General features: G+C 30.4%; 2 protein-coding genes across 2 annotated transcripts; both read right to left on the bottom strand.

Annotated features, from left to right (window-relative positions):
* Window positions 1-283: 283 nt before the first annotated feature.
* Window positions 284-2,094, bottom strand: LOC130895500 (nuclear inhibitor of protein phosphatase 1). The gene is made up of 4 exons (XM_057802826.1): window positions 1,738-2,094; window positions 1,448-1,662; window positions 1,161-1,378; window positions 284-1,102 (listed from the first exon to the last, which is right to left on the bottom strand). Exons 1-4 carry the CDS (start codon window positions 1,764-1,766, stop codon window positions 548-550), a joined length of 1,017 nt encoding a protein of 338 aa, XP_057658809.1. The 5' UTR covers window positions 1,767-2,094; the 3' UTR covers window positions 284-547.
* A 2,797-nt stretch (window positions 2,095-4,891) lies between these two features.
* On the bottom strand, window positions 4,892-20,682 carry LOC130894855 (influenza virus NS1A-binding protein-like). The gene is made up of 12 exons (XM_057801871.1): window positions 20,498-20,682; window positions 18,412-18,442; window positions 14,428-14,594; window positions 12,241-12,444; window positions 11,993-12,169; window positions 8,918-9,223; window positions 8,035-8,237; window positions 7,817-7,974; window positions 6,024-6,164; window positions 5,732-5,962; window positions 5,312-5,656; window positions 4,892-5,258 (listed from the first exon to the last, which is right to left on the bottom strand). The coding sequence occupies exons 2-12, from the start codon at window positions 18,431-18,433 to the stop codon at window positions 5,032-5,034; spliced, it is 2,181 nt and encodes a 726-aa protein (XP_057657854.1). The 5' UTR covers window positions 18,434-18,442; window positions 20,498-20,682; the 3' UTR covers window positions 4,892-5,031.
* Between the last annotated feature and the right edge of the window lie 3,535 nt (window positions 20,683-24,217).

Below are 24,217 nucleotides of genomic sequence, written 5' to 3'. Positions count from 1 at the left end.
AAAACTCAATTTCCTTCGATATTTAAGATGAATAATACAGGGGTTTAGAAAATATTGTTAAATTAGGAAGTATTGGGTAAGTTTTCGTATCCACCCTGTACATAATAACGTAAAGTTTTATCAACATTTTTTACATATGAAAGGATTCTGAAACTCAATATCCTCAGATATTTATTATGATGTGTTGAACAAAAAAGAAATAATATATAACAACGTTTACGCGTCACCCTGTAGATAATTTAATATTTAATATTACGATAAAAATCCAAAAATACGTTCGATAATCATTTGCACAAAACAATATTCTGTAATTTTTTATTAAACAAAGTTTTTTTCCAAAATTTACACTTATACATTTTTGTGACGCGCCCCGTAAGAAAAATTTCAATTTAAATGTACAAAAACGCATTAGAACGTAGAAAAATGTAACGGTAATCAATCAAAACGATTAGATCGAAAGGAGATTAAAACGAAAATAAAAAATTTGTTTTATTCAAAATTCAATTCAGCCCCTGGAACGAAACTTGAAACGCCACCATTTTTATAATCACACTAACAACGTTTGAATGGATTTCTTTCCCGGCCAAGCCTCCTTGGCGTACTTCTTCTTCTTCGGCTCCATAGAATCCGCAGCCTGCACCTGTTGGGGTACAAACGGTGTGTTATTGGTGAAAGAATGTCCCATATCGATTTCCGGCGCCGGATTTGGCAAAACGATACCCAACCTAGAACTTAACGAACTGTACATGCCCAAATTACCAGAACCGGTTTGATGGGATTCCGGGGGTAAATCGTTGTACAAATCCGGAATGGTGACGTTGGGGTGGTGTATAGTTTTCGGTTGTTTGAATTCCGGTGACGTTACTCCTAAACTTTCCCCCATTTTGATTCTCTTGGACGACATCGGGACGACAGTCGTTTGTACTAGATTCCTAAATCGGCCTATACTGGGATCTACGTCTTCAGGGTTAATTATTTCGTCGTCTTCATTGAAGGAAACATACTGTCGTTTACGTTTTCTGCTACCCCTTTTTTCAGTATCATCTGATATACCCAACATTGATATTCTCCTATTATGCGCTGTGTTAAATTCTGTTAGATTCTGTGAAACAATAAAATTAATCATTGTATTAAATGATTTAATTTGAAAAGTTACTTACGTCCAATTCAGTTTCCGTTTCCGGTAAACCCAACAATCCTCCCTCGGATTCTTCACCAGCTTTTTCAATTTCATCTATAATCGGTCTAATTCCAGTTTGGGGTCTTTCCCTAATGATATAATTTCTCGTAGAAGCCCCAAAATGAAAACTAGAATCAATCGGAAGTTGCGTAGGTTTGTATCCTTCTAAACGTAAATTTCCAATAAAAGTACCATGTGCTAAATTACAAACATTATTTTTAATCATATAAATATGGAATTTTATATAATTATAAATCGAATACTTACTGCTACCGAGATCTACTAGGAAAGCTCTGTTGAGATGTTTGTGCCAGACAAAAGCTGCATGTACCCTGGAACAAGAAGCGTGATCAATGCAAAAATCATTCATTTGGGAATTCCTGCCGAATAGATAACATTTTTTCTCGTCAATCATAAGCTTCTGAATTAATTTATCACCTTTTAATACGTCTAAATGAAGACCTACTGGTGGTTTCCCAGCCCTAAAATAAAGATATTCGACTTAACCTCAAATCATTATGATAAATATTGAGGCTAGTTTAAAAATAATGTTTTACCAGTTTGGTACTTCATAATGATTAGCCATATTCGAATTTTTAAAAATTCAATAATATTGTTTAAACTTTTTCACAACAAACACCATTTCGATCTGACACAGAACTCCGAGCTGTCACGCAACTGTAGACAACTGATAAATGACAAATACCACCATATTATTTAGGTTCGTTCCAAACTGCTAATCGGAACCATTCTTGTAATATTTCCCGTGCAATTCCGGCTGTGGACGGTTCCTTCAACAATACTTGCTATCAACCAAAAGACCGCTCCGAAAACATACGAAACTAAAGTTTAATCTATCCCAAAACCACCGAAATAATGGTTAAATTATCGTTTGTTGGTGAACGCTATCTATAAATAAATAATCGATATCTATGGTTTTAACTGACGTTTGGGGTTAAAACACGCCTTAGTTTAAATGAAATATCACTACGTTTTGTACAATTCTTCTTCTTAACAGTTAGGTGAGCTGCTGTTTTGGCCGAAAAAGTTGCAAAATTACTACTACTACTACTGGATCCTCAAAGAGCTTGGGTCTCGTCTACTACATTCCTCCAGTCATTACGGTCAAACTCTCGGCGTCTTTACCTCACACCTAACCGTCGAAGATCCTCTTCGATACCATCCAATCATCGTTTGCCTCTTATTTCTATCGAGTAGTCATTATTTTATGTCACTAGTGGTCCTAGATTTTCAAACATAAACTTTCCTTGACATAACCATGTATTTTGTTTTGGACTCGTTATTGGTGAGCCCCGCTCTACAAGAATCCTCTTCCAGCTGCTCAAATCTCTCCACCAGTTTCCGCTTCCTTCGACTGAGTAGATCAACGTCATCAGCGTAGGCCAGGTACTCCACTTTCTGTCGAGCAGAGTTGCTCTTCTATAAAATTTGACATTTCTGATGACTCGTTTTAGTGTTTTCATGTTAAAGAGGGTCTCAGCTAACATAATCCGCACCATAAGTTACGATGGAAAGTCAAAAAGACGCAGGATGCTGTAGAAGTAAGATCGATCAACACTGTCATAAGCTTGTTTGTAATCTATAAAGAGCTGGACTAACATCAAAACGATTTTTTCCAGAGTCTCCAAAATAGTTTCAACGAATGAAGTTAATTTTATTCGTAGTTAGTGTATAGATTCCTATTTGGTCACTACATGGTCTAATTACGAGGTTATAAAACGTATATATATATATATATATATATATATATATATATATATATATATATATATATTTATAATCATATCATATCCACTTATTAAAAGTATAAATAATTTTATTTTGTTATTTCGAACCGGTAAATTAGAAAATACCGAAGTTGAGGATTAATTACCAACAAATTACACAATTTTTAACTGAAAATATTAAAACTGGTGACTTACTTTGGTTAGTCGGTTGATTTGATTTTTTTTTGTAAAAAAAGAGAAAAATAAAACGTATTTTTTATAATAAAACATTTATTAATTAACCACAAATTACCTATAAGAGAAATGATCATTTATATAAATATCTCTTATTATAGGTTCATCAGAAATAAACCTAATGCCTTCGGAATATGTTGGAAAAACAATTTGTTTTGTAAAAAAATATTTTTGCAGCGACAATTGCCCCAAGTGATCACTTTTCTATGACAAATTAACTACTGATTGTACTAAATTGACATATTTAAATGCCCAGTGCTGAATCAGGTAATATTGGAGGATATATCGTTAAATGAGTATAATACTGATCAATATGTATCGAAGGAACTATTCATTTCTTTTTTATTGCCTCCCCAGTGAAACCTCAACTTAATTCGGCGGTTTTTATATAAATAAAAAGACCAAAAGGACCGTTGAGATCCTTTAGAACCGTTCTCAATTTACAAAATGAACGTTTACAAATCGAATTTTTGGTGTTTCACAAGATATTTTTTGAATTCGTATTGTTTTACAATTTCAAATCAGTTTGAACATGGATATTCATCTGAATGGTGATCAAAAATTAAAAAAAAAACGATGTTTTTATATTAGTTTCGTTAGTGGTATTTGCCATTGTTTCAAGTAATAGAGCTAACACAGTGATAAGTACTTTTTAATGATTTTCGTTAACTTGCAGGGAGAGCTATAGTGATAAAATTAGAGCAATAGTGATGTCACTAGTGTCAATATTGGAATTAGTAGCGTCAATAGTGACAAAATGGATTTGACAGTAACAAAATAAGGTTTAGTGGCATATATATGTGATCAAAATTAGAGCAATAGTGATGTCAATGGTGATATTGGAATTGGTAGCGTCAATAGTGACAACATTCCATTTTTATCATTAAAAATACAAATAAATATTGAATAAATGCACCACAAATTTAAAATATTGAAGGAGGCACTCGCCAAACACTTTTTTGTTGATTAATAAAATGAAAAAGCAAAATTTAGATACTAAATCATGAAATATCGATCTTAATAACCACAAATTTAATCAAAAGTCTATTTTTATCATTAAAAATGCAAAAAATGGGCTGCAAACCGAAAAGATTGAAGGAATCAATCACCAAACACTTTTTTTACTCTTTTTAATTGATTAACAAAGTCAAAAAGTAAAATTTAGATACTAAATTGTTGTAAATCGATATCGCTTGCCATAAATTCTGTTCAATGTAAATTTTTTGTTACAAAAAATTCTGAAAAAGATGAAAATTGTACCACCTATTGCAAATATTGTAAAAAAGCAATAACCAAACACTTTTTTGTGCCACGATTACAAAGTGAAAGAAGCAAAATTTAGAAACTAGATCATTAAAAATTGATCAACCTAATCACAAAACTGATCCAGAGATACATTTTATCAACAAAAATCCAAAAAACATAATAAAAATCGAAAATATTGAAAAAAGCAAGCAACAAACACTGTTTTGACTCTTTTTGATTGATTAACAAAGTAAAAAATCAAAATTTATACACCAAATCATCAAATATCGATTTCAATAACCTCAAAACTGATCTAAAGGCTTTTTTCATCACCAAAAATCGAAAAAAAAAAACATAAAAAATTGTACCACAATTAAAAAAAATTAAACAAAGCAATCACTTCATACAATACATCCCAGAAAAAAAAGTTTCTCACTGAAATCAGAAAATCTGTTCCAATAAAACAAAACAAAAAATAAAATGATTCAGTACAACACGAATATAATACTTATTTCGGATAATACAAACCCCTATCATATATATTTATATATAATAGTGTGATTCAAGATTTATATACGACATTATTTACCAAAAAAAAAATAATAAAAATAAAAAAAAACATCCTTATAGATTATCTTCGATCCTTTTATCCTGATTCGTCACGTTAATTTCCATAATATCCGAAGGAGGAGAACTAATCGATTTTTTATCCTCCGAAACGCTCTTCCTCGAATTCCTGCGACTCCTGGGTTTCCTTCTAGCCAACATTTCGCAACTACCTTTCGGTACGAACGTCGTCCATTCGTTACTTTTCTCGTCCAAATATTCGATGGTATTCAAAAAGGTTTTCCCTACAAAGAACAAAAAAATCAAATAAACCTGGTGGGGAATGAAAAATACCCACCTGAAAACCCTCCGACGGCGTATAACCGATCCCCGACAACCGCCACTTCCATATTAGCCCTCGGTGTAGTCATACAAGGTCCGAAGGACCAAGTCTGCGTCTCCTCGTCGAATATTTCCGTGGTATTCAAAGAATGCGAACCATCCGAACCGCCGATCACGTACAATTTGTTATTAAACACCGATAAACCGCAACCTCTTCTAGCTGTTATTATAGGTTTCGATATGTTCCACGTATCATCTTCAGGGTTGTAATACTCCACGGAGGAAAGACAATTCCAAGCGTCCGAACCCCCTATGGCGTACACCAAGTTATTGTAAGCGGTCACACCGGCTTGGTATCGTCCTAAATCATAAAAAAAATTATTAATTTCGAAAAAATATATACAGGGTGGATGTTTATTTGTTTTTTTTTCTTTACCGGCGTTTAAATTTGCGATCGGCGTCCAAGCGGCCGTTTCGGGGTCGTATACGTGGCATTGTTTGATACCGACTTGTCCGTTCCATCCCCCTATGCAATATATTTTTTTGTCGAGCGTACAAACGCCCATATTGCTTCGCGCTAAAGGCATTTTGGGCATTTTTACCCATTTACCTATAGACATGTCGAGCATTTCGACTGAATCTAATTCCGTTGTGCCGTTGCTGCCGCCTGTAAAGGAAAATTTATGAATAATAGGGAAAATTTTGAGGGGGGGGTGGGGTAAACGTACCGATGGCGTAGATTTTGTCGTCGAGGACGGCGATTTTGAAGCGCCCTCTGTTTTCCCTCATTTGAGGAAGGGTTTTCCATGTGTTCGTTTCCGGTATGTATTGTTCGACGGATTTTAAACATTCCGTTCGATCGTAGCCCCCTAAATGTTTTTAATTGTTTAGTAAATATTTTTTTTAATTTTTTTGTTTTTTTTTCCATGAAAATCAGTTTTTTTTAACTGATTTTCGTCGAAAAGAAACAAATCAGCACGAAAAATATATAAAAGGTTTAAAAAATTAAAAATTAAATAAAATTATTTTTATTTTATTAAAATATTAAATAATTTCTTAATAAACGATAAGATGATGAAAAATTATCAAAATAAAAAATAATGTATAAAAAAATGCATTAAAACATGTTAAAAGTTATATAATTATAAGGTAGCTCCCCTAGTTTGAGAAATTCGACAAATAATTTTTTTAAAATGTTCTTTAAATTAATTTTTTTTAATCTGATTTTCATCGATAAGAAACAAATCAGCACGAAAAATATATAAAAAGGTTTAAAAAGTTGAAAATTGGAGAAAATTATTTTCTTTTTTTTTAAATAAAATATTAAATTATTCATTAATAGACGATAAGATGATGAGAAATTATCAAAATCAAAAATAATGCATGAGAAAGTTGATTGAAACATGTAAAAAGTTATATGATTATATAGTAGCCCCCCTTGTTTTTGAAATTTGAAAAATAATTTGAGAGTCTTTATATAATATTTAATAAATTTTTTTACAATAAAATAAAGTTTTTATATTTTTTTTGGTAAATGTTTGGTCATAAAAAATTGATTTTTTTTTTCATTTTCTTCATTTTTTCGGATAATTTACTATAAAAATTAGGCTTAATTTTAAAAACTAAGATTTTAACACTTTTTTGACCAAAAAAAATCAGAAAAATAAAGTTAATTACTTATTATTATTAATAACTTTTTTACAAGTGATAAAATGAATTTTTTATTTATTTTTTTTTAATTGTGAGAAATCAACTTTTTTTAATAATTTTTTTTGACGCACTTGAGACAAAAATGAAACTGCGGTTCGTAATCCAAAATTCCAATCCTTTTTTACCAATAAAATATTTTAAAACTATAAATTCGACTTCTAGAATTGGATTTGAAATTTTTTCCAAAAAAATTATTTTTCGAACTATTTTTGAAAAAAGAATAAGAATTCAATGGTTTAAATCAGTTAAATAAATAATTAAAAATTTTGAAAAATAAAAAATTTAACATTACCAATGATTTTTTCTCAATTTGTCTATTTTTTCGGAAAATTTAAAACAAAAATGGGACCCCAGTTCGAAATCCAACATTTAAACACTTTTTGATCAATAAAAAATTTCAAAAACCAAAAATTCCCCTAAAATTGTTTTTTTTTTTAATATTGACGTATCTTTCAAATTAACACAAAAACGAATAATTCGGAATAAAATCAATTAAATCAACATTTTCAAAAAAATATTTTTATTTTTGTTACTTATTGAAAACAAAAATGAAATCTAATTTTGAAATCTACAATTTATAAGATTTTTCAAAATCGAAAAATTAACATTTTTCATTAATTTTTTTTACCATTTTTCCTATTTTTTCGGAAAATTTAAGAAAAAAAGCATAGGAACGACAAAATAAAGCGGGAAAAGAATGTAATAGCGACTACAGTGCGAAAAATCGTCGAGACGATTGGGAATTCAGAATATTCTAAAATGTTCTAGAATATTTCAATTTTATTCGATTCGTTTATCGACTATTACTCACCGCAAACGATCAAAGTATTATTGAAATTACCGCACCCGAGTGCGCATCTGTGACACGACATATTCGCTATTGCGCAATACAAATCCGGTTTTTCTTCGCTAGTCGATCTACTTACGTCCGGCGTTAATACCGGAGACGGCGTAGAAGGTGTATTCAACCTTTAGAAAATAAAAATATCAATAAAACGAAACTAAAAAAAATATATAAAATAATCTTACTTGAGTTGTACTGACAGAGTCGACAATTTCCCTCCCAAAGTCATTAGAGCTAAAAAACTGTGTTCCCCGACGCTAGTGACACCTATAAGATTCCAATCGGGTTCTAATTCGTTTTCCAATTCTTCCCCGATTTCTCGATTGTAAATTAATACCCGAGGTTTCAACGGTTGTCCCAATACTTTCCTCTTAGGTTTACTCACTCCCTGAACAAACAATTACTCAAAACCTTTTTCGTTGTGGAATCGTGGCAAATCAAACATCAAAGTGTACACTTTCTAATTCAATTCTATCTTTCTCTTCTTCCTATTTAGTCCGTCTCCAGTTCAATCATCTTTGTTACATTCCATTTACTTCTAGGTCTGATTCTCTTGTTCTTTTTGTTTGTTTCGGTTTCCCACATCATCTTAACTGTCCTGTCCTCCAAGTTGGATTTTATGGAACCGTTGGTGATAGTCACACCAACACTCATAATTACACTGTCTGATATTAGCGTTTCGATAACAAAGTTCTCGTCTTCAGAGACTGAAAATCACAGTTTGTAGTAGTCCAGATCCGTACGTTAGTTGTACACGACGACATATGAAGTTTATTGATATCAATTTAAAAAAGAAAACAATTTAATAGCAGCGAAAATCAATAAACTTCACAATTGTCATTTTTAACGTAATGATTTTCAAAATTTTTCCAAATTCATAACAATTTCAGTTCAATTATTGAAAATTGTTTTTTAAATTTGATATCTCCATATATATATTTTCACCATAATCTCAGTCCCCGACGATGAATACGTAGTAATTCGAAATCTTTGAATAAATATTAAAAATAGTACATTTTTGGTGTTTGATTTGCCACAGTCCCGCAACAATTACGTTTATATATTCACCTGTTTGACTTTTAGGGAGAGTTTTTTATAATCCTGCACCATTTCGGTGTCGCTGATGTCGCCTGAAGGTAAACTCGAACAATCCTGAAGGGAATTATCTAAAGCGAGATACAACATGAAAGTTTTTTCCATGAGATCGGAAAATTTGAGACTCTCTTCACTCAATTGCCTTTTCACCCATTCCAATACTAATCTGCATAAGGAATTTTGGTTTACCAAAGACATTTCTTCTTTGGATTGATTGAGTACTTCGATACGAGCGCAATTTAAGTTTAAGATGTTGCTTGTTTTGCAAATGGCTGGAAACTAGGGAAGGAAACGATCCGTAATCAATTTGTGGTTACTAAATTTGCGTGAATTACAAATATAAAAACATCGATTTATTGGAGTATCACACGGTAATGTTCTAGTGCTTCTGATGAAAGGAAACTACTAATAATATTGTCCTGAAAATTTTTTTACGAGAATTTTCCGTTTTGCTGAAGTTATTTTCATCAAAACTATACAAATTTTTTAAAAAAATATTACCAGTAGTTTTCGATATATATATCAAGTCACCGTGGGAAACCCATTTTTGAGTATATATATTTTTGGACAGTAGTGTATAAGAAGTTTTTTTTTACTTTAAATTTGATACAAAATTAGATTTTAAAATAGATAAAAAAAATGACGTTTCGACTTATTTCGAGCTTTCAATTCTGACAAGAAAAAATTAGTCTTCTCTCGTTTATTTTTGAAAATTTAATATAAATTTATGTTAGAAAAGCAAACAAATAAAATTTCCCACTTATATTTGATCAGTGATTAGATGATAAAACAATGGAATTTTTGTGATGATTTTATGATATCATTTTAATAGATTTCAAAGAGATAAGTACGTTTAGAAATTTTAAAACATCAATAAAAGATAAAATAATATAAACATTGAAACACTAGAAAACGTTGGAGATATTCATATCGCATTTAATTTATCTGGTCCTTCGAGCCGGAAAAATACGATTTATGGTAGGTTCGAAGGACCAGAAAATGTTTTTTTAATAATGGAAAATTTGTCATTTTTTGTAAAAATTCAATTTTAGAACTTGTCAACTGATATAATGTAAATTTCTATGCGTATTTGGAGGTTAGAAACATAATTACTCCTAGTTTTTTGCGGTTTGTGAAGTTTTGTTATCAAAATTAAATATTTTAAATCAAACATTAGTTCCATAGATTGCTGGTTGATATCCGGCTCGAAGGACCTAACGAGGTGTTTATCTAATGAGGTATCTGGTCCTTGGAGCCGGGTAAAAACGATGTATGAAAGGCTAGAAGGACCAGAAAGTGTTAGTTGGTTATAATAATGAAAAATTTGTCTTTTCGGATCCAACTTTTTGTAAAAATTCAATTTTAGAGCTTGTCAACTGATATAATGTATATTTCTATACGTATTTGGAGGTTAGAAACATAATTACTACTAGTTTTTTGCGGTTTGTAACTCTTCGTTATCAAAATTAAATATTTTAAATCAAACATTAGTTCCATAGATTGCTGGTTGATATCCGGCTCGAAGGACCTAACGAGGTGTTTATCTAATGAGGTATCTGGTCCTTGGAGCCGGGTAAAAACGATGTATGAAAGGCTAGAAGGACCAGAAAGTGTTAGTTGGTTATAATAATGAAAAATTTGTCTTTTCGGATCCAACTTTTTGTAAAAATTCAATTTTAGAGCTTGTCAACTGATATAATGTATATTTCTATACGTATTTGGAGGTTAGAAACATAATTACTACTAGTTTTTTGCGGTTTGTAACTCTTCGTTATCAAAATTAAATATTTTAAATCAAACATTAGTTCCATAGATTGCTGGTTGATATCCGGCTTGAAGGACCTAGCGACGTGTTTATTTAATGAGGTATCTGGTCCTTGGAGCCGGGTAAAAATGATGTATGGAAGACTAGAAGGACCAGAAAGTGTTAGTTTCTTTTAATAATGAAAAATTTGTCTTTTCGGATCCAACTTTTTGTAAAAATTCAGTTTTAGAACTTGTCAACTGATATAATGTATATTTCTATACGTATTTGGAGGTTAGAAACATAATTACTCCTAGTTTTTTGCGGTTTGTGACGTTTTGTTATCAAAATTTAATATTTTAAATCAAACATTAGTTCCATAGATTGCTGGTTGATATCCGGCTCGAAGGACCTAACGAGGTGTTTATCTAATGAGGTATCTGGTCCTTGGAGCCGGGTAAAAACGATGTATGAAAGGCTAGAAGGACCAGAAAGTGTTAGTTGGTTATAATAATGAAAAATTTGTCTTTTCGGATCCAACTTTTTGTAAAAATTCAATTTTAGAGCTTGTCAACTGATATAATGTATATTTCTATACGTATTTGGAGGTTAGAAACATAATTACTACTAGTTTTTTGCGGTTTGTAACTCTTCGTTATCAAAATTAAATATTTTAAATCAAACATTAGTTCCATAGATTGCTGGTTGATATCCGGCTTGAAGGACCTAGCGACGTGTTTATTTAATGAGGTATCTGGTCCTTGGAGCCGGGTAAAAATGATGTATGGAAGACTAGAAGGACCAGAAAGTGTTAGTTTCTTTTAATAATGAAAAATTTGTCTTTTCGGATCCAATTTTTTGTAAAAATTCAGTTTTAGAACTTGTCAACTGATATAATGTATATTTCTATACGTATTTGGAGGTTAGTAACATAATTACTACTAGTTTTTTGCGGTTTGTGACGCTTTGTTATCAAAATTTAATATTTTAAATCAAACATTAGTTCAATAGATTGCTGGTTGATATCCGGCTCGAAGGACCTAACGACGTGTTTATTTAATGAGGTATCTGGTCCTTGGAGCCGGGTAAAAATGATGTATGGAAGACTAGAAGGACCAGAAAGTGTTAGTTGGTTTTAATAATGAAGAATTTGCCTTTTTGGCTATACATCCAGATTATTTATCGATTTATACCCGGCTCGAAGGACCAAATTGTGTTGATTTAATGTGTATGGGGTAAATGAGGGAATAAACCTAAGAATATTTTTTTAAAGAAAAAATTGATACATATCAAAATATATTTACCTCTTTCGCAATATACGTATCAACTTGTTGAATGAATTCTTTATTTCTCGCTATACCCGGTAAAGATCTAATTTCGATACAATTCTCAACGGAAAGGTGTTTCATGAGATGTTGTCCGCAAATTTTCGTAACTCTTTCCATTTTCAAGTTATTCGCGCATAAGAAAACGGCTTTAACCTTTCCAAAAACAAAAAAAATATATAAAATTTCAATAAGATAATTTTGGAAAACAAAAAATCCACACTCACATTTTTGTAAGTCACTTGTAATTTACCGGTGTAGGCGTAATCAATTAAAATTTGTAAAGCACTCGTATTGAAACCTCCGTTTAATTTGTAGGTGATCACGTTTTCGGTTCGTTTTTGTTCTTGATCAGCCGAGAACAATTCGAACAGGTATGGGGAAACGCTGGCCAGCACGGACCGATGAGCGTGTAATTCAGTATTACCAACCTATACGGAGAAATAAAAAAGACAATGTAAAAAAAATGTATTGGCTATTGGAAAATGATATACCGTAAAAGGAACTGTTCATTATAAGCTAGATTGTAATATCAATCGAAAAAAAAATTAATACACTTTTGAAACTCCCCTCGTATTAGAATAAATAAAAAAAGGGGAAAAATTATCTAATAGGCTACTAGGCAACCGGATTTGACGTTATTGACTTTTTCAATAGTTTAAACCTCAAATTTTTATATATCAAGAATCAATTTATATACGAGGTTTGAAAAACGTTGCACTTTATACAAGATTTTCGTGAAAATTGGGCTAAAAAACAAAAGGACAATCGGAGAATCATGTTTTTTGGGTTTTTCTAATCTCGAAATTGCAATATATCTTGATATAAAGTCATTTTCGTATTTTCAAAAGATTGTAACCGATTAGAAGTCATTTGGTAGATGACAGATCGATTGTATAAATTTTTTATACCCCTCGTATGATAAAAAAGGATTATTACGAAATAACAGTTTCCAGAAGCAAATTCTTGAAGACTACAGCGAGGCTGAATAATCGAGTGGCCACCCAGGCTATAGAATTTGACTTTATTGACTTTTTGAATAGTTTAAACGTCAAATTTTCGAAATTTTTTTATACCAGGAATCAATTAATATACGAGGTCTCTGCGAAAAATAATCAGACTGAAAATTCTAAAAAGGATCTGGCGATATCGTGAATTATAAAAACGAATTTTCAAAACTTTGCACTTTATACAAGATTTTCGTGAAAATTAAGCTAAAAAACAAAAGGACAATAGAAGAATCCTGTTTTTTATGTTTTCCTTTTCTCGAAATCGAAACATATCTTGAAATAACGTCATTTTCGTATTTTCAAAAGATTGTAATTGATTAGAATCCTTTTCGTAGTTGACAGATCGATTGTATCAATTTTTTTACACACCTCGTATGATATAAAAGGATTATTGTGAAATAACAGTTGACGTTATTGATTTTTTCAATAGTTTAAACGTCAAATTTTCGAAATTTTTATAAACGAATTTTCAAAACTTTGAAATTCATCCAAAATTTTATAGATTTTTGAAAAAAATGTGCTAAGAAACAATAGGACAATTGAAGAATCCTAGGCTACCAGATTTGACGTTTTTGACGTTATATACGAGGGGTGCGAGAAAAATTCCGCAGGAAAAGAGAATATTTTGAGCAGCCCTGTAGATTTTCCACCATATAATTATTTCGGATGTGAATCTGCAGCTTGGGGGTGTTATTTAGAAGCTTGTAAGGGGAGAAATTTTGTATAAAAATGGGGGAGATTGGAGTAGAGATTCAATATTTTGTTTTATAAAAAATTTGAGGTCAGAAGGTTCTATCATAAAAAATAAGTGATGGCAACGCTAATATAGACTGTTGAATAAATTATTTTTAGTCATCTAGCGAAATGTTTGGCGTTCCTTTTTCAGTAAATTTTTTTTTAAAAGCGAAAGGTAAAATAAAAAAAAATTACCGTCACCTAACTTCACGTATCTTTCTAAAACAAAGAAAATTAAAGGCTTTCTGGAATAAGAACGACATATCAAAAGTATTTTTACCTAATTTTTTATTTCGTACGGTCCCGAATAAACTGCAACTATTTTTTTTTTAAATTTTGTTTTTGTTATTTTCATGCGATCAAATTAATTCTACCGACTATGTTTTTTTTTGATATTACTGACTTAAAATCTACTCACTACTGGTCAAATTAATTTCAAATTTGATGATATTAGAGCTGTCCAGTAGTGTAACTGACTGTTTGCAAAAACAATTTTTACAGGTTCAAATAATCACTATGTCAAAATCATCGATTACACTGTAAAAAATAATTAGCAAACTCCATAATTAGAGATGAATATTTCCCCTCTACCCCCGTAAAAACAATTAATTTCCTTTGTGATTATTTGAATCTTGAAAAATATGCCGTTTGACACAGTCAGGCACATACGTATAGTATAACATCACAGAAATGGCGGTTTTTTCTCATCATGTTCAACGATTTCAGCAAATGGACTTGAAGGGCCTCATCAAAATATTCCAAATGTATAGTGTCTTCTTCTTCTTCTTCCTCGATCTCTTGCGACTCTCCATTTCTTTGGGGTTGTTTAGGGGTACCTGAAATAAATATCTAAATTGTATGAACTGTAGGGGAAAAAACCGCGCAAATTCTGAAACGATTGTTTTGGTCAGAAAAAAACTGTTTGGGTACATACGAAGAAGAAAAAAAAATATAATTTTATGTTAAAAAATCAAAGAAAAGTTACGTCAACATTATCCTGAAAATATTGAATTCTATAGAAAGGTTTTTGGCAAATCATTTACCGTAACTTGCATTTCAAGCAAATTTTATTTTCAAGGTTGGTGCCACGATTGTTTATTATTAATTAAAAGCTCTAACTCGAACCCAAATTCTATAGAAAACAGCTCAAAACTATTACAAAAGGCCATGACGGAAAAAGACAGTTTCCAACGACATATATATTGTAGTTTTTCAAAGACAGTCCCCAAAATCAAATAATGGTCAAAATAGCCCCAAAAGACCCATGACAGTTTGGTTTTAAGAGAAAATTACGTATTCTGAAAACATAACATATTCTTTTATGTAAAAAGACAGTTTCCAAAGACAAATGACAGTCTATTTTGAAAAAAGACAATGTCCAAAGACAAATGACGTTCTACTTTTTAAAAAACTTTATCTGAAGGCAAAAAGATTTTATTTAAAAAAAACAGCTTTCGAAAGCAAATGAAGATTTTATTTTGATAAAAGGCAGTTTGATTTTGAAAAAAGACAGTTTCCAGAGACAAATGACAGTCTGATTTTGAAAAAATACAGTTTCCAAAGACAAATGACGTTCTGTTTTTCAAAAAAATAGTTTTTAGAAGGTTAATGAATACTTGATTTTGAAAAAACGTATTTTCCAAAAACAAATACCATTCTGTTTTTTAAAAAAACATTTTTCGAAGGTAAATAAAGATTTGATTTTGAAAAATGATTGATTCCAAAGACAAATAACAGTCTGAGTTTCAAAAAAGACCGCTTCCAAAACAAATGAGAGTCTGATTTTGAAAAAAAGACAGTCTCCAAAGACAAATAACATTCTGAGTTTCCAAAGCTTCCAAAAAACAGTTTCCAAAGACATATGACATGTTGTTTATCAAAAGACAGTCCCTAAAGACAAATAATTGTCAAAATAGCCCCAAAAGACCCATGACGGTTTGGTTTTAAGGGAAAATTACGTATTATTATTACGTAATACGGCAAAAAAATATTTTATTTAAAAAAAAACAGCTTTCGAAAGCAAATGAACATTTTATTTTGATAAAAGAGTTTCCAGAGACAAATAACTTCTCAAAAAAGCAGTGTTCAAAGGCAAAAAAATATTATTTTGAAATTAAAAACATTTTGCAAAGACAAATGACGTTTTGTTTTTCAAAAAAAAAAAACAGTTTTCGGGGGCATCGGGCAATCGAAACTTGATTTCGAAAAAGACAGTTCCCAAAGATAAATGATGTTTCTTAAAGAGACAGAGACGATTCGCATTCATTCAGTTTCCTTTTCAAACGAAAGCGATTCTTAGTAGGCCACCCGGTATAGTATCGATGATTTTATTTTGTCTTCCGCTCTATATATGAATATGTATATAAATTGAGTGTGTATAACACGTGTTATCGTTACTGGACAAACAAAAAATTTTATATAACAATTGGTATTAATCAATTCGTCATCGGACTAGTTTTTTAAACAGATGAATACAACCTTGAAGATTTTGTTTTCTCATTGTAATATTCATAATATTCAAGGCTTTTTAGGTTACGAATCAGCAAACGCGGTTAATGATTGCGAGATTTAAATTGTTATTTCTTTATCGAAATGTAATTTTTTAGATAATTTCGAAATTTTTAATAGATTTGGCAACGTCGAACCGTGATTTCTTTTTCTATCATATTATTGGAATTTACAAAAAAGGTTTGATTTTGATAATTTTTTTTATAAATTGTTCAAGATTGGAAGCGGCGACTAAATTGTTTATAAGATTTAGGACACTGAAAATTTAACAGTTTGCGATCAATTACGTCCCAGATATGTTCAACTGGGGATAGATCGAGAGATTTTGATGGCCGAGAGTGAACAATTTGGTATCGGATCAATGAATGTTATAGATTCTCTGGTATCAGCTCTATTAGTGAACTGCCACCATATCCAATCCAAATGACAATCTGATTTTGGAAAAATAACGTTTCCAAAGACAAATGACAGTCTGAGTTTTAAAAAAGACAGTTTCCAAAGACAAATAACAGTCTAAGTTGAAAAAAAGACAGTTTCTAAAGACAAGTAATAGTCTGAGTTTGAAAAAAAAACAGTTTCCAAAGACAAATGACAGTCTAAGTTGAAAAAAAGACAGTTTCCAAAGACAAGTAACAGTCTGAGTTTGGAAAAAAACAGTTTCCAAAGACAAATAACAGTCTAAGTTGAAAAAAAGACAGTTTCTAAAGACAAGTAACAGTCTGAGTTTAAAAAATGACAGTTTCCAAAGACAAATAACAGTCGGAGTTTAAGAAAAGACAGTTTCCAAAGACAAATGACACTCTGAGTTTTAAAAAATACAGTGTCCAATACAACTGACAGTCGGAGTTTGAGCAAAGACAGTTTCCAAAGACAAATGACGATCTGAGTTTGAAAAAAGGCAGTTCCTACACACCGATGACGTTCGGTTTTTAAAAAATAGTTTTCGAAGGTAAATGAAGATTTGTTTTTGAAAAATTGCAGTTTCCAAAGACAAATAACAGTTTGATTTTGGAAAAAACAGTTTCCAAAGACAAATGACGTTCTAGTTTTCAAAAAAGCAGTGTTCGTAGGAAAAAAATTTTCCAAAGACGAATGACGTTCTATTAATCAAGAAAACTGTTTTGGAAGGCTGAAGAAAATTTGATTTAAAAAAAAAACAGTTTCCAGAGACAGATGACATACTGTTTTTCAGAAAAAAAACAGTTTTTGGGGGCAAATGACGTTTTATTAATCAAGAAAACCGTTTTGAAAGGCAAAGAAAAAATTTTATTTTGAAAAAGCAGCTTTCGAAAGCAAATGAAGATTTTATTTTTATAAAAGACAGTTTCTAAAACAAATGACAGTCTGATTTTGAAAAAAGTTATAATTCGAACTTTTTCAAAATTTTGTATCATGCTCGATCTAAAAATTGCTAAAAAATCCATAAAATTATTCACTAACTAAACCAGTCATCGTATTATGAAAAAAAAAATAATTATCAAAATCGAATTTTTTTTTAAAGTTTCAAATTTGTATTTATGATTGCCCTAAATAATAATTCCAATTCAAAATGTCCCTCATTAACTCAAAAATGATTTTTCATTTATTTGTACAAAATCTACGTAAATGTATCGTTCGAATGGACTAAAGGTTATAAAAATCGATATTTTGTGACAGGTACGACATTTAGTGACGTCCGAACTAATTTATAGCTTTTCGCTACGTAAGGATTTATAGTTCAAGGTCGCGACCTTTTAAATACCTAACAATATAAAACGATCTCAATTTGTAATGAAATTTTCATTTCACAATTACAACCAGCGCTTTCCGTAAATGATATGAAAAATCTTATCAAAATGGAAATATACGACATTTTATTTTGTGATATCAGTTCATATTCAACACAAACCACAATATTATAGTCCTTTTATACAGTGAGGAATGAAAGAAATAACAATAAATGGTTCTCACAAAAATTAACAAATGGACTATAATTTGATCATTTCGTTTCGAAGCGATTTAATCCATAAATAAACTATTTTATATAATCGAGTTATAAATGATTATATGATATAAATCCTTCAATTTTCAATTGATTTTTACTATAAAAATAAAGATAATATTTATAAATTGATAAATGATACGATTATTTGGAATATAACTTACCGTTTACCGCAGTCAACGACATTTTGATCTTCTGAAAATGGATACAACATAAATTAGATAGTCGTCAATTATTAATTTTCACAAATTCCAATTATAACCTCACTTATAACTGCCAATAGAACGCGAAGGTAAATAAAGATTTGATTTTGAAAAATGACAGTCTGAGTTTGAAAAAAGACCGCTACCAAAACAAATGACAGTCTGATTTCGAAAAAAGACAGTTTCCAAAGACAAATGACGTTCTGTTTTTCAAAAAAACAGTTTTGGGGGACAAATCAAATCTTGATTTTGGAAAAAGACAATTTTCAAAGACAAATTACAGTCTGATTTTGAAAAAAATACTTTTGGGGGACAAATCACAATCTGATTTTAGAAAAAGACAATTTTCAATGACAAATGACAGCCTGATTTTGAAAAAAGACAGTTTCCAAAGACAAATGACGTTCTGTTTTTCAAAAAAACAGTTTTGGGGGACAAATCAAATCTTGATTTTGGAAAAAGACAATTTTCAAAGACAAATTACAGTCTGATTTTGAAAAAAATACTTTTGGGGGACAAATCACAATCTGATTTTAGAAAAAGACAATTTTCAATGACAAATGACAGCCTGATTTTGAAAAAAGACAGTTTCCAAAGACAAATGACGTTCTGTTTTTCAAAAAAACAGTTTTAGGAGACAAATCAAATCTTGATTTTGGAAAAAGACAATTTTCAAAGACAAATTACAGTCTGATTTTGAAAAAAATACTTTTGGGGGACAAATCACAATCTGATTTTAGAAAAAGACAATTTTCAATGGCAAATGACAGCCTGATTTTGAAAAAAGACTGTTTCCAAAGACAAATGACGTTCTGTTTTTCAAAAAAACAGTTTTGGGGGACAAATCAAATCTTGATTTTGAACAAAGTCAGTTTTCAAAGACAAGAGAGAGAAAGAACCTCAATATTAACCAATTTTTATCTCTCTCTGATCTATTTTATTTGGATCGTGATGACGTGAAAGTTTCTAGAGGTGGGAACGGCAAAGAAGAAAGATAACAAGTGTTTTTAGACAGTGGTAAACTCTATTTCTGTCTTCAAGTACTACAAACCGTTCTATCTATTTGTAATTTGAACTCTATGGATTTTCGCAAGGCTGACAGTTGAAATTATCGAAATAACGAATCTTCTAAATTAATCTAAGACGTGCTTGTTTTTGATATATTTTTATCTACATGAGACTTTGGTTCATTTGTTTACAGTAAAAAAAATCATGATTTCAAAAAGATAGAAACATTATTTTTTTATTAATAAAAGTAGAAATAATTTCTAATTCTACTAGAAATTCGTCATTTTCTACATCAAACTGAAAAACGCAATTCATATGAAAATAACTTACACAACTCGATATAAACTAACTTTTTACACTAATAGCCTGATGTGAAAGATAGAATATCAAATTTTAGTCCACGCCTATGAATTGTCCTTGAAAATTTAGAAATCCTGTTTGAGAACATTTTTTTAAAAAGTCTTTTCAACTAAGAACGCAGGTAAAAACTTACGAGGGATGTCGAAATTGCTGTTAAACAAAGTTAACGTTAATTTTTTCAAATCCTTTATCAATAAAGCAACAAAATATTAAGCATAAGTATAATGCCTTAAGTATTTTATTGTTTTTTATCATACCAAGCGTTTTTAATGGATAATTGCGCTGACGATCGTAATCTTAACGAATTAAAAAGATAAAATAATCACCTACTGTTGTAAATATATATTTTGTCACATGTTCACTATAAAATTAAATGTCTAAAGTAGTTTTTTCTCACCCTTTAAGACAGTGGATGAATTCGTAAAACTAAATAATTTATATTTAGATAAAAACGTGGTTTACGACATGGCGTTAAAATAAACAATTCAATAATAAAATTCAACGTGATCTCGTTAACTACTTTCGACTTATAACTAAAGAAACCTCCAAAGGTCTTATTTGAGATCGAGATCCCTATTTATCATATGGTTTCAGTTTACATCATTATCCTTTTCGTTTTAAAACAAACTTCAATTAAATTGAAATATATTATAAAAGCAAATAGTTAAACGCAACTTACTTATTTGTAAAACGTTACAAGATACAACTTTAGGGCACTGATTCAATGTTATAAATAAAGACTAACAAAAAACCGCAACTTTACATGAGAAATGTGCTTCGACACTCGAGTTGCCATATTATTAAACAACAGATCAAACGGACATGCGCCGACGTTTCCAATTATGCTAAATCGACGAAATTAGAAATCTGAGATAACTATAAAACCAAATAAACAATTGAATTTAAAAAAATTTGATTTTTATATCTAAAAACGAGCTGGGCTATTTCAATAAATATAATTCTTTATACACAACAAAATAAATACATCAATTAAATTGGGATTACAGAAATCTGTTCAGAAAAAAACGACATTACAGGAATCTGTATTTGCTTACTGCATTCAAACACAGACGTCGCTGTAAAATAGAGTTGATGAACTTTCGGAATTTATTGTTTTAAAATGTTTAATATGATATTAATATCGTTTTTAAAAAACATTAATTTTTTTATGGGACTCATCTTGAATTTAAACCTTATTTTTTGTTAAAACAAACTGTTTTTTTTTCAATTTTGAATATTAATATTTCATTTTTCCCCTACGTGGGAAATTGGAAATAATGTGGTTTGATTTTGAAGGGAAAAGGCTTCTCTAACTTCTATCTTTTGTGTCAAAATAATCTTCAGTTTCAGCATTTGAGCTGAAGTTCTCACCGGTGAGCATTTTTTTGACATCAGTAGTCACTGGGAACCAGATCTGGACTATACGGTGTATGAGGAAGCTATTAGTTTAATTTAACTATCGTTGTCATCGACTTGTTAATCAGTGCATTGTTTTGGTGAAACATTCGACGTATGAAGCCGAGACGATCCAACAACTCAATGTAGTATTCGCTATAGATCGTCTCCGATTAATATTCCATGCAAGAAAAACTCTTCTTAGGTGTTGCAGGTTTCCTTGTAACCTGGTGTACCCACTCACTACTTATTCAAATTAAAAATAAACGAAACAAAAAATAGAAAACAAAATATACCACTACAATCCCAGTCCTGCAGAGAAACAGCTCCTATATCAGGGCCAACGCTAACAAAACTTTTTTTCTATGCAAACATTTCCTTTATCTACTTAAAAACTATCTACATTTTTTCACGAAGTTTGGTGAAAACTTATTTTTTTTTGCTTTGTTTAAACATATTTTTGAGTTAATATGGGAAAAACATCCTAATTTTCAATCAAAAATTCCCCCTTTAGAATATCATCTTTTTAAAAAAATATATTATTTGATCAATGAAATATCAATATCATTGAAATATCTACTTTTTGATACATCACCATGGTAAATTTTCTTTTAAAAAACGAAAAAAACACTTCGGAAATTTAATCATTCGTAAAATTTTCAAAGAATTATTGAATTTTACATTTTACATTAATTATTTCTAAGAAACTATATATACTATTTGTATTTGGTTCAAAAGTATGTGTTTATTAAATGAAATTCGACATCGAAGACGTTTTGGTTTACTTAGAACTGTATACCTAATTTGTTCAGTCGTTTTTATCGAACATTCGTACTACATCTGACGATTCGTATAATAGACGATCTACATTACATCTAATCTAATATCAAAATACCAATTTTGTTAAAACAACATGCCTGTATCCTACAGAATATTTATTGTATATCATCCCTCCATATTTATAAAAATACTTACACAATAATAATGTATTATGACAAGTGACAGTCTTTATACATCAATATGACAGTATCTGTCACTTCATTCATAGATAAACTAAACCGATAGAGGTAAACACTTTATTCAATTTGCAAAATCTAATTTGGATGATCATAAAAACACTAACACAACATTTTTTTGAGTTTAAAATAAAATTCGATTGTTTGCTATAAATAATTAGCTCGCACTAACTTACGTAGAGGTCGCTACGTGTTAAATAATTCTTCGAAACGATATAATTTTAAATATAGATTAAGTGTGAATGCCTTTTCTCGCAATTAATAACAAGATATGATATTAACAGTTATTCCTTTGTTGAAATTAATAAATAGAGTATGAGAACGATAAAAAAATATATTATTTATCTTTATTTGTCTTCCATAAACAAAATAAGATCATATTTTAACGTGATAACGATTCAAATATACGAGGATGGTCCCAAAAATAACTTTTACGGATGTGTGAGCTGGTGCATTGTCATTTTCTTATTAGCCAAATGGGGCCGTTTTTGCTTGATTTCTTCGCTCAATCTTTGATAGTTGTTCCTTTTTCAAAATAGTCAATGAAAATTATCTCATAAAACCGACGTCATGACCTTACCTGCAGTTGGAATGGTCTTTGCCTTCTTTGGACCTGGTCCTCTCTCTTCAGTCCATTGTTTTTTTGTTTCGGGTATGAAATGATGTACCCATGGTTATAAAACGGCCCAAAAATTCGGCCAAACATGTACCAGATGCTGTTTTTATTCAATTGTGAGCAAACGCAGCTCCCATTTTGCGCATAGCTTTCTTATGTCCAAATTTTCAGTTAATATGCGATGTATCGCATTTTGTGAAATGTCTGCTAGCTCGATTCATCATCCAGTATCGCTTTGTGGATTTTTTTCAACATTTTTGGACCCAATCGGTCAACCACTGCGTTGCTGGTGTTCGCAGATCGTACGGTCTCGTCTAAACTGTGTTACCTAATATTTTACTGTTGATATGCGTCTTCAAACTCGAAACCAGGTACTTTTGGTACCATCCTCGTATTCAACATTGTACAAATAAATGTTTAAGTAAAAATAACAGAAATACCCCGCCACTGTATCAGTAAATACTGACCTATATGTTCACTCATTTTCAAATCTAGTTTTGTTGTTTTATGTATTTACTATGGGCGGTATTCATAAAACCGCTTATTTTAAGGGAGCGGGGGGATGCGGAAACGGAAAGGTAAATCTCTATTTATTGCATTGAGGTTAAATGCATATGATCTGTTAACAAGATCTTACTACATAAAAAACGTTTCAGAAATGAATATTTAAGAAAGTTTTTGTTTAAAATTAATCAAAATATATAAATAAAAAGTATATTTTCTTATATATACGAGTTGAATAAAAAAAAAACAGTAAATTCTTTTATACGAATTGTGACAAGTGACATTTGACAAAATGATAACGTTCTAAATTATTCCACTGATTGTTTATAGGTTAAGTTGTTTTGAAGAATTGTTATAAGAAAAATTATTATAACGATGTTGCCAAATTTAATTTTAATACAGATTTAATTAGAAATAATTATTTTTCAGTTTAGTTTTCGTTTTATTAAAATAAAATAAGTGACGAGATATATTTTACGATTCATACGAGGTAAACTAAAAATACAGATAAATAAATAGTGAGGTAATAAATGTTTTGATTTATATACGGTGAATTCGAAAAATAAGGAAACGAATTGAATAATTTATATGAGTAAATAGAAATATTTAGGCCATAATTTTTTGTTTACTTACTGAAAATATCGAATGTAAATATGATTTTTTCGTCCAAATGTACCGTGATGTCAATATTTGTATTAAAAAAAGATTATATTTATTATATGTTTACTTAAATATCCGTTATCTCGATTATTTTTTCAATGATCGTATTGTCAAAAGGATTTGACATGTATGGAATCCAATTTCGAATGGAACCTTCCTCTGATGTAACGATTTAACTTTATAACAACGATTTGATGAAGAAACCTCC

This window comes from Diorhabda carinulata, chromosome 6, assembly GCF_026250575.1.
Source record: "Diorhabda carinulata isolate Delta chromosome 6, icDioCari1.1, whole genome shotgun sequence".
In the NCBI taxonomy this organism is placed as follows: Eukaryota; Metazoa; Arthropoda; class Insecta; order Coleoptera; family Chrysomelidae; genus Diorhabda; species Diorhabda carinulata.
The sequence above is the reverse complement of the archived record's forward strand: the minus strand, read 5'-3'. Positions and strand labels throughout refer to the sequence as shown.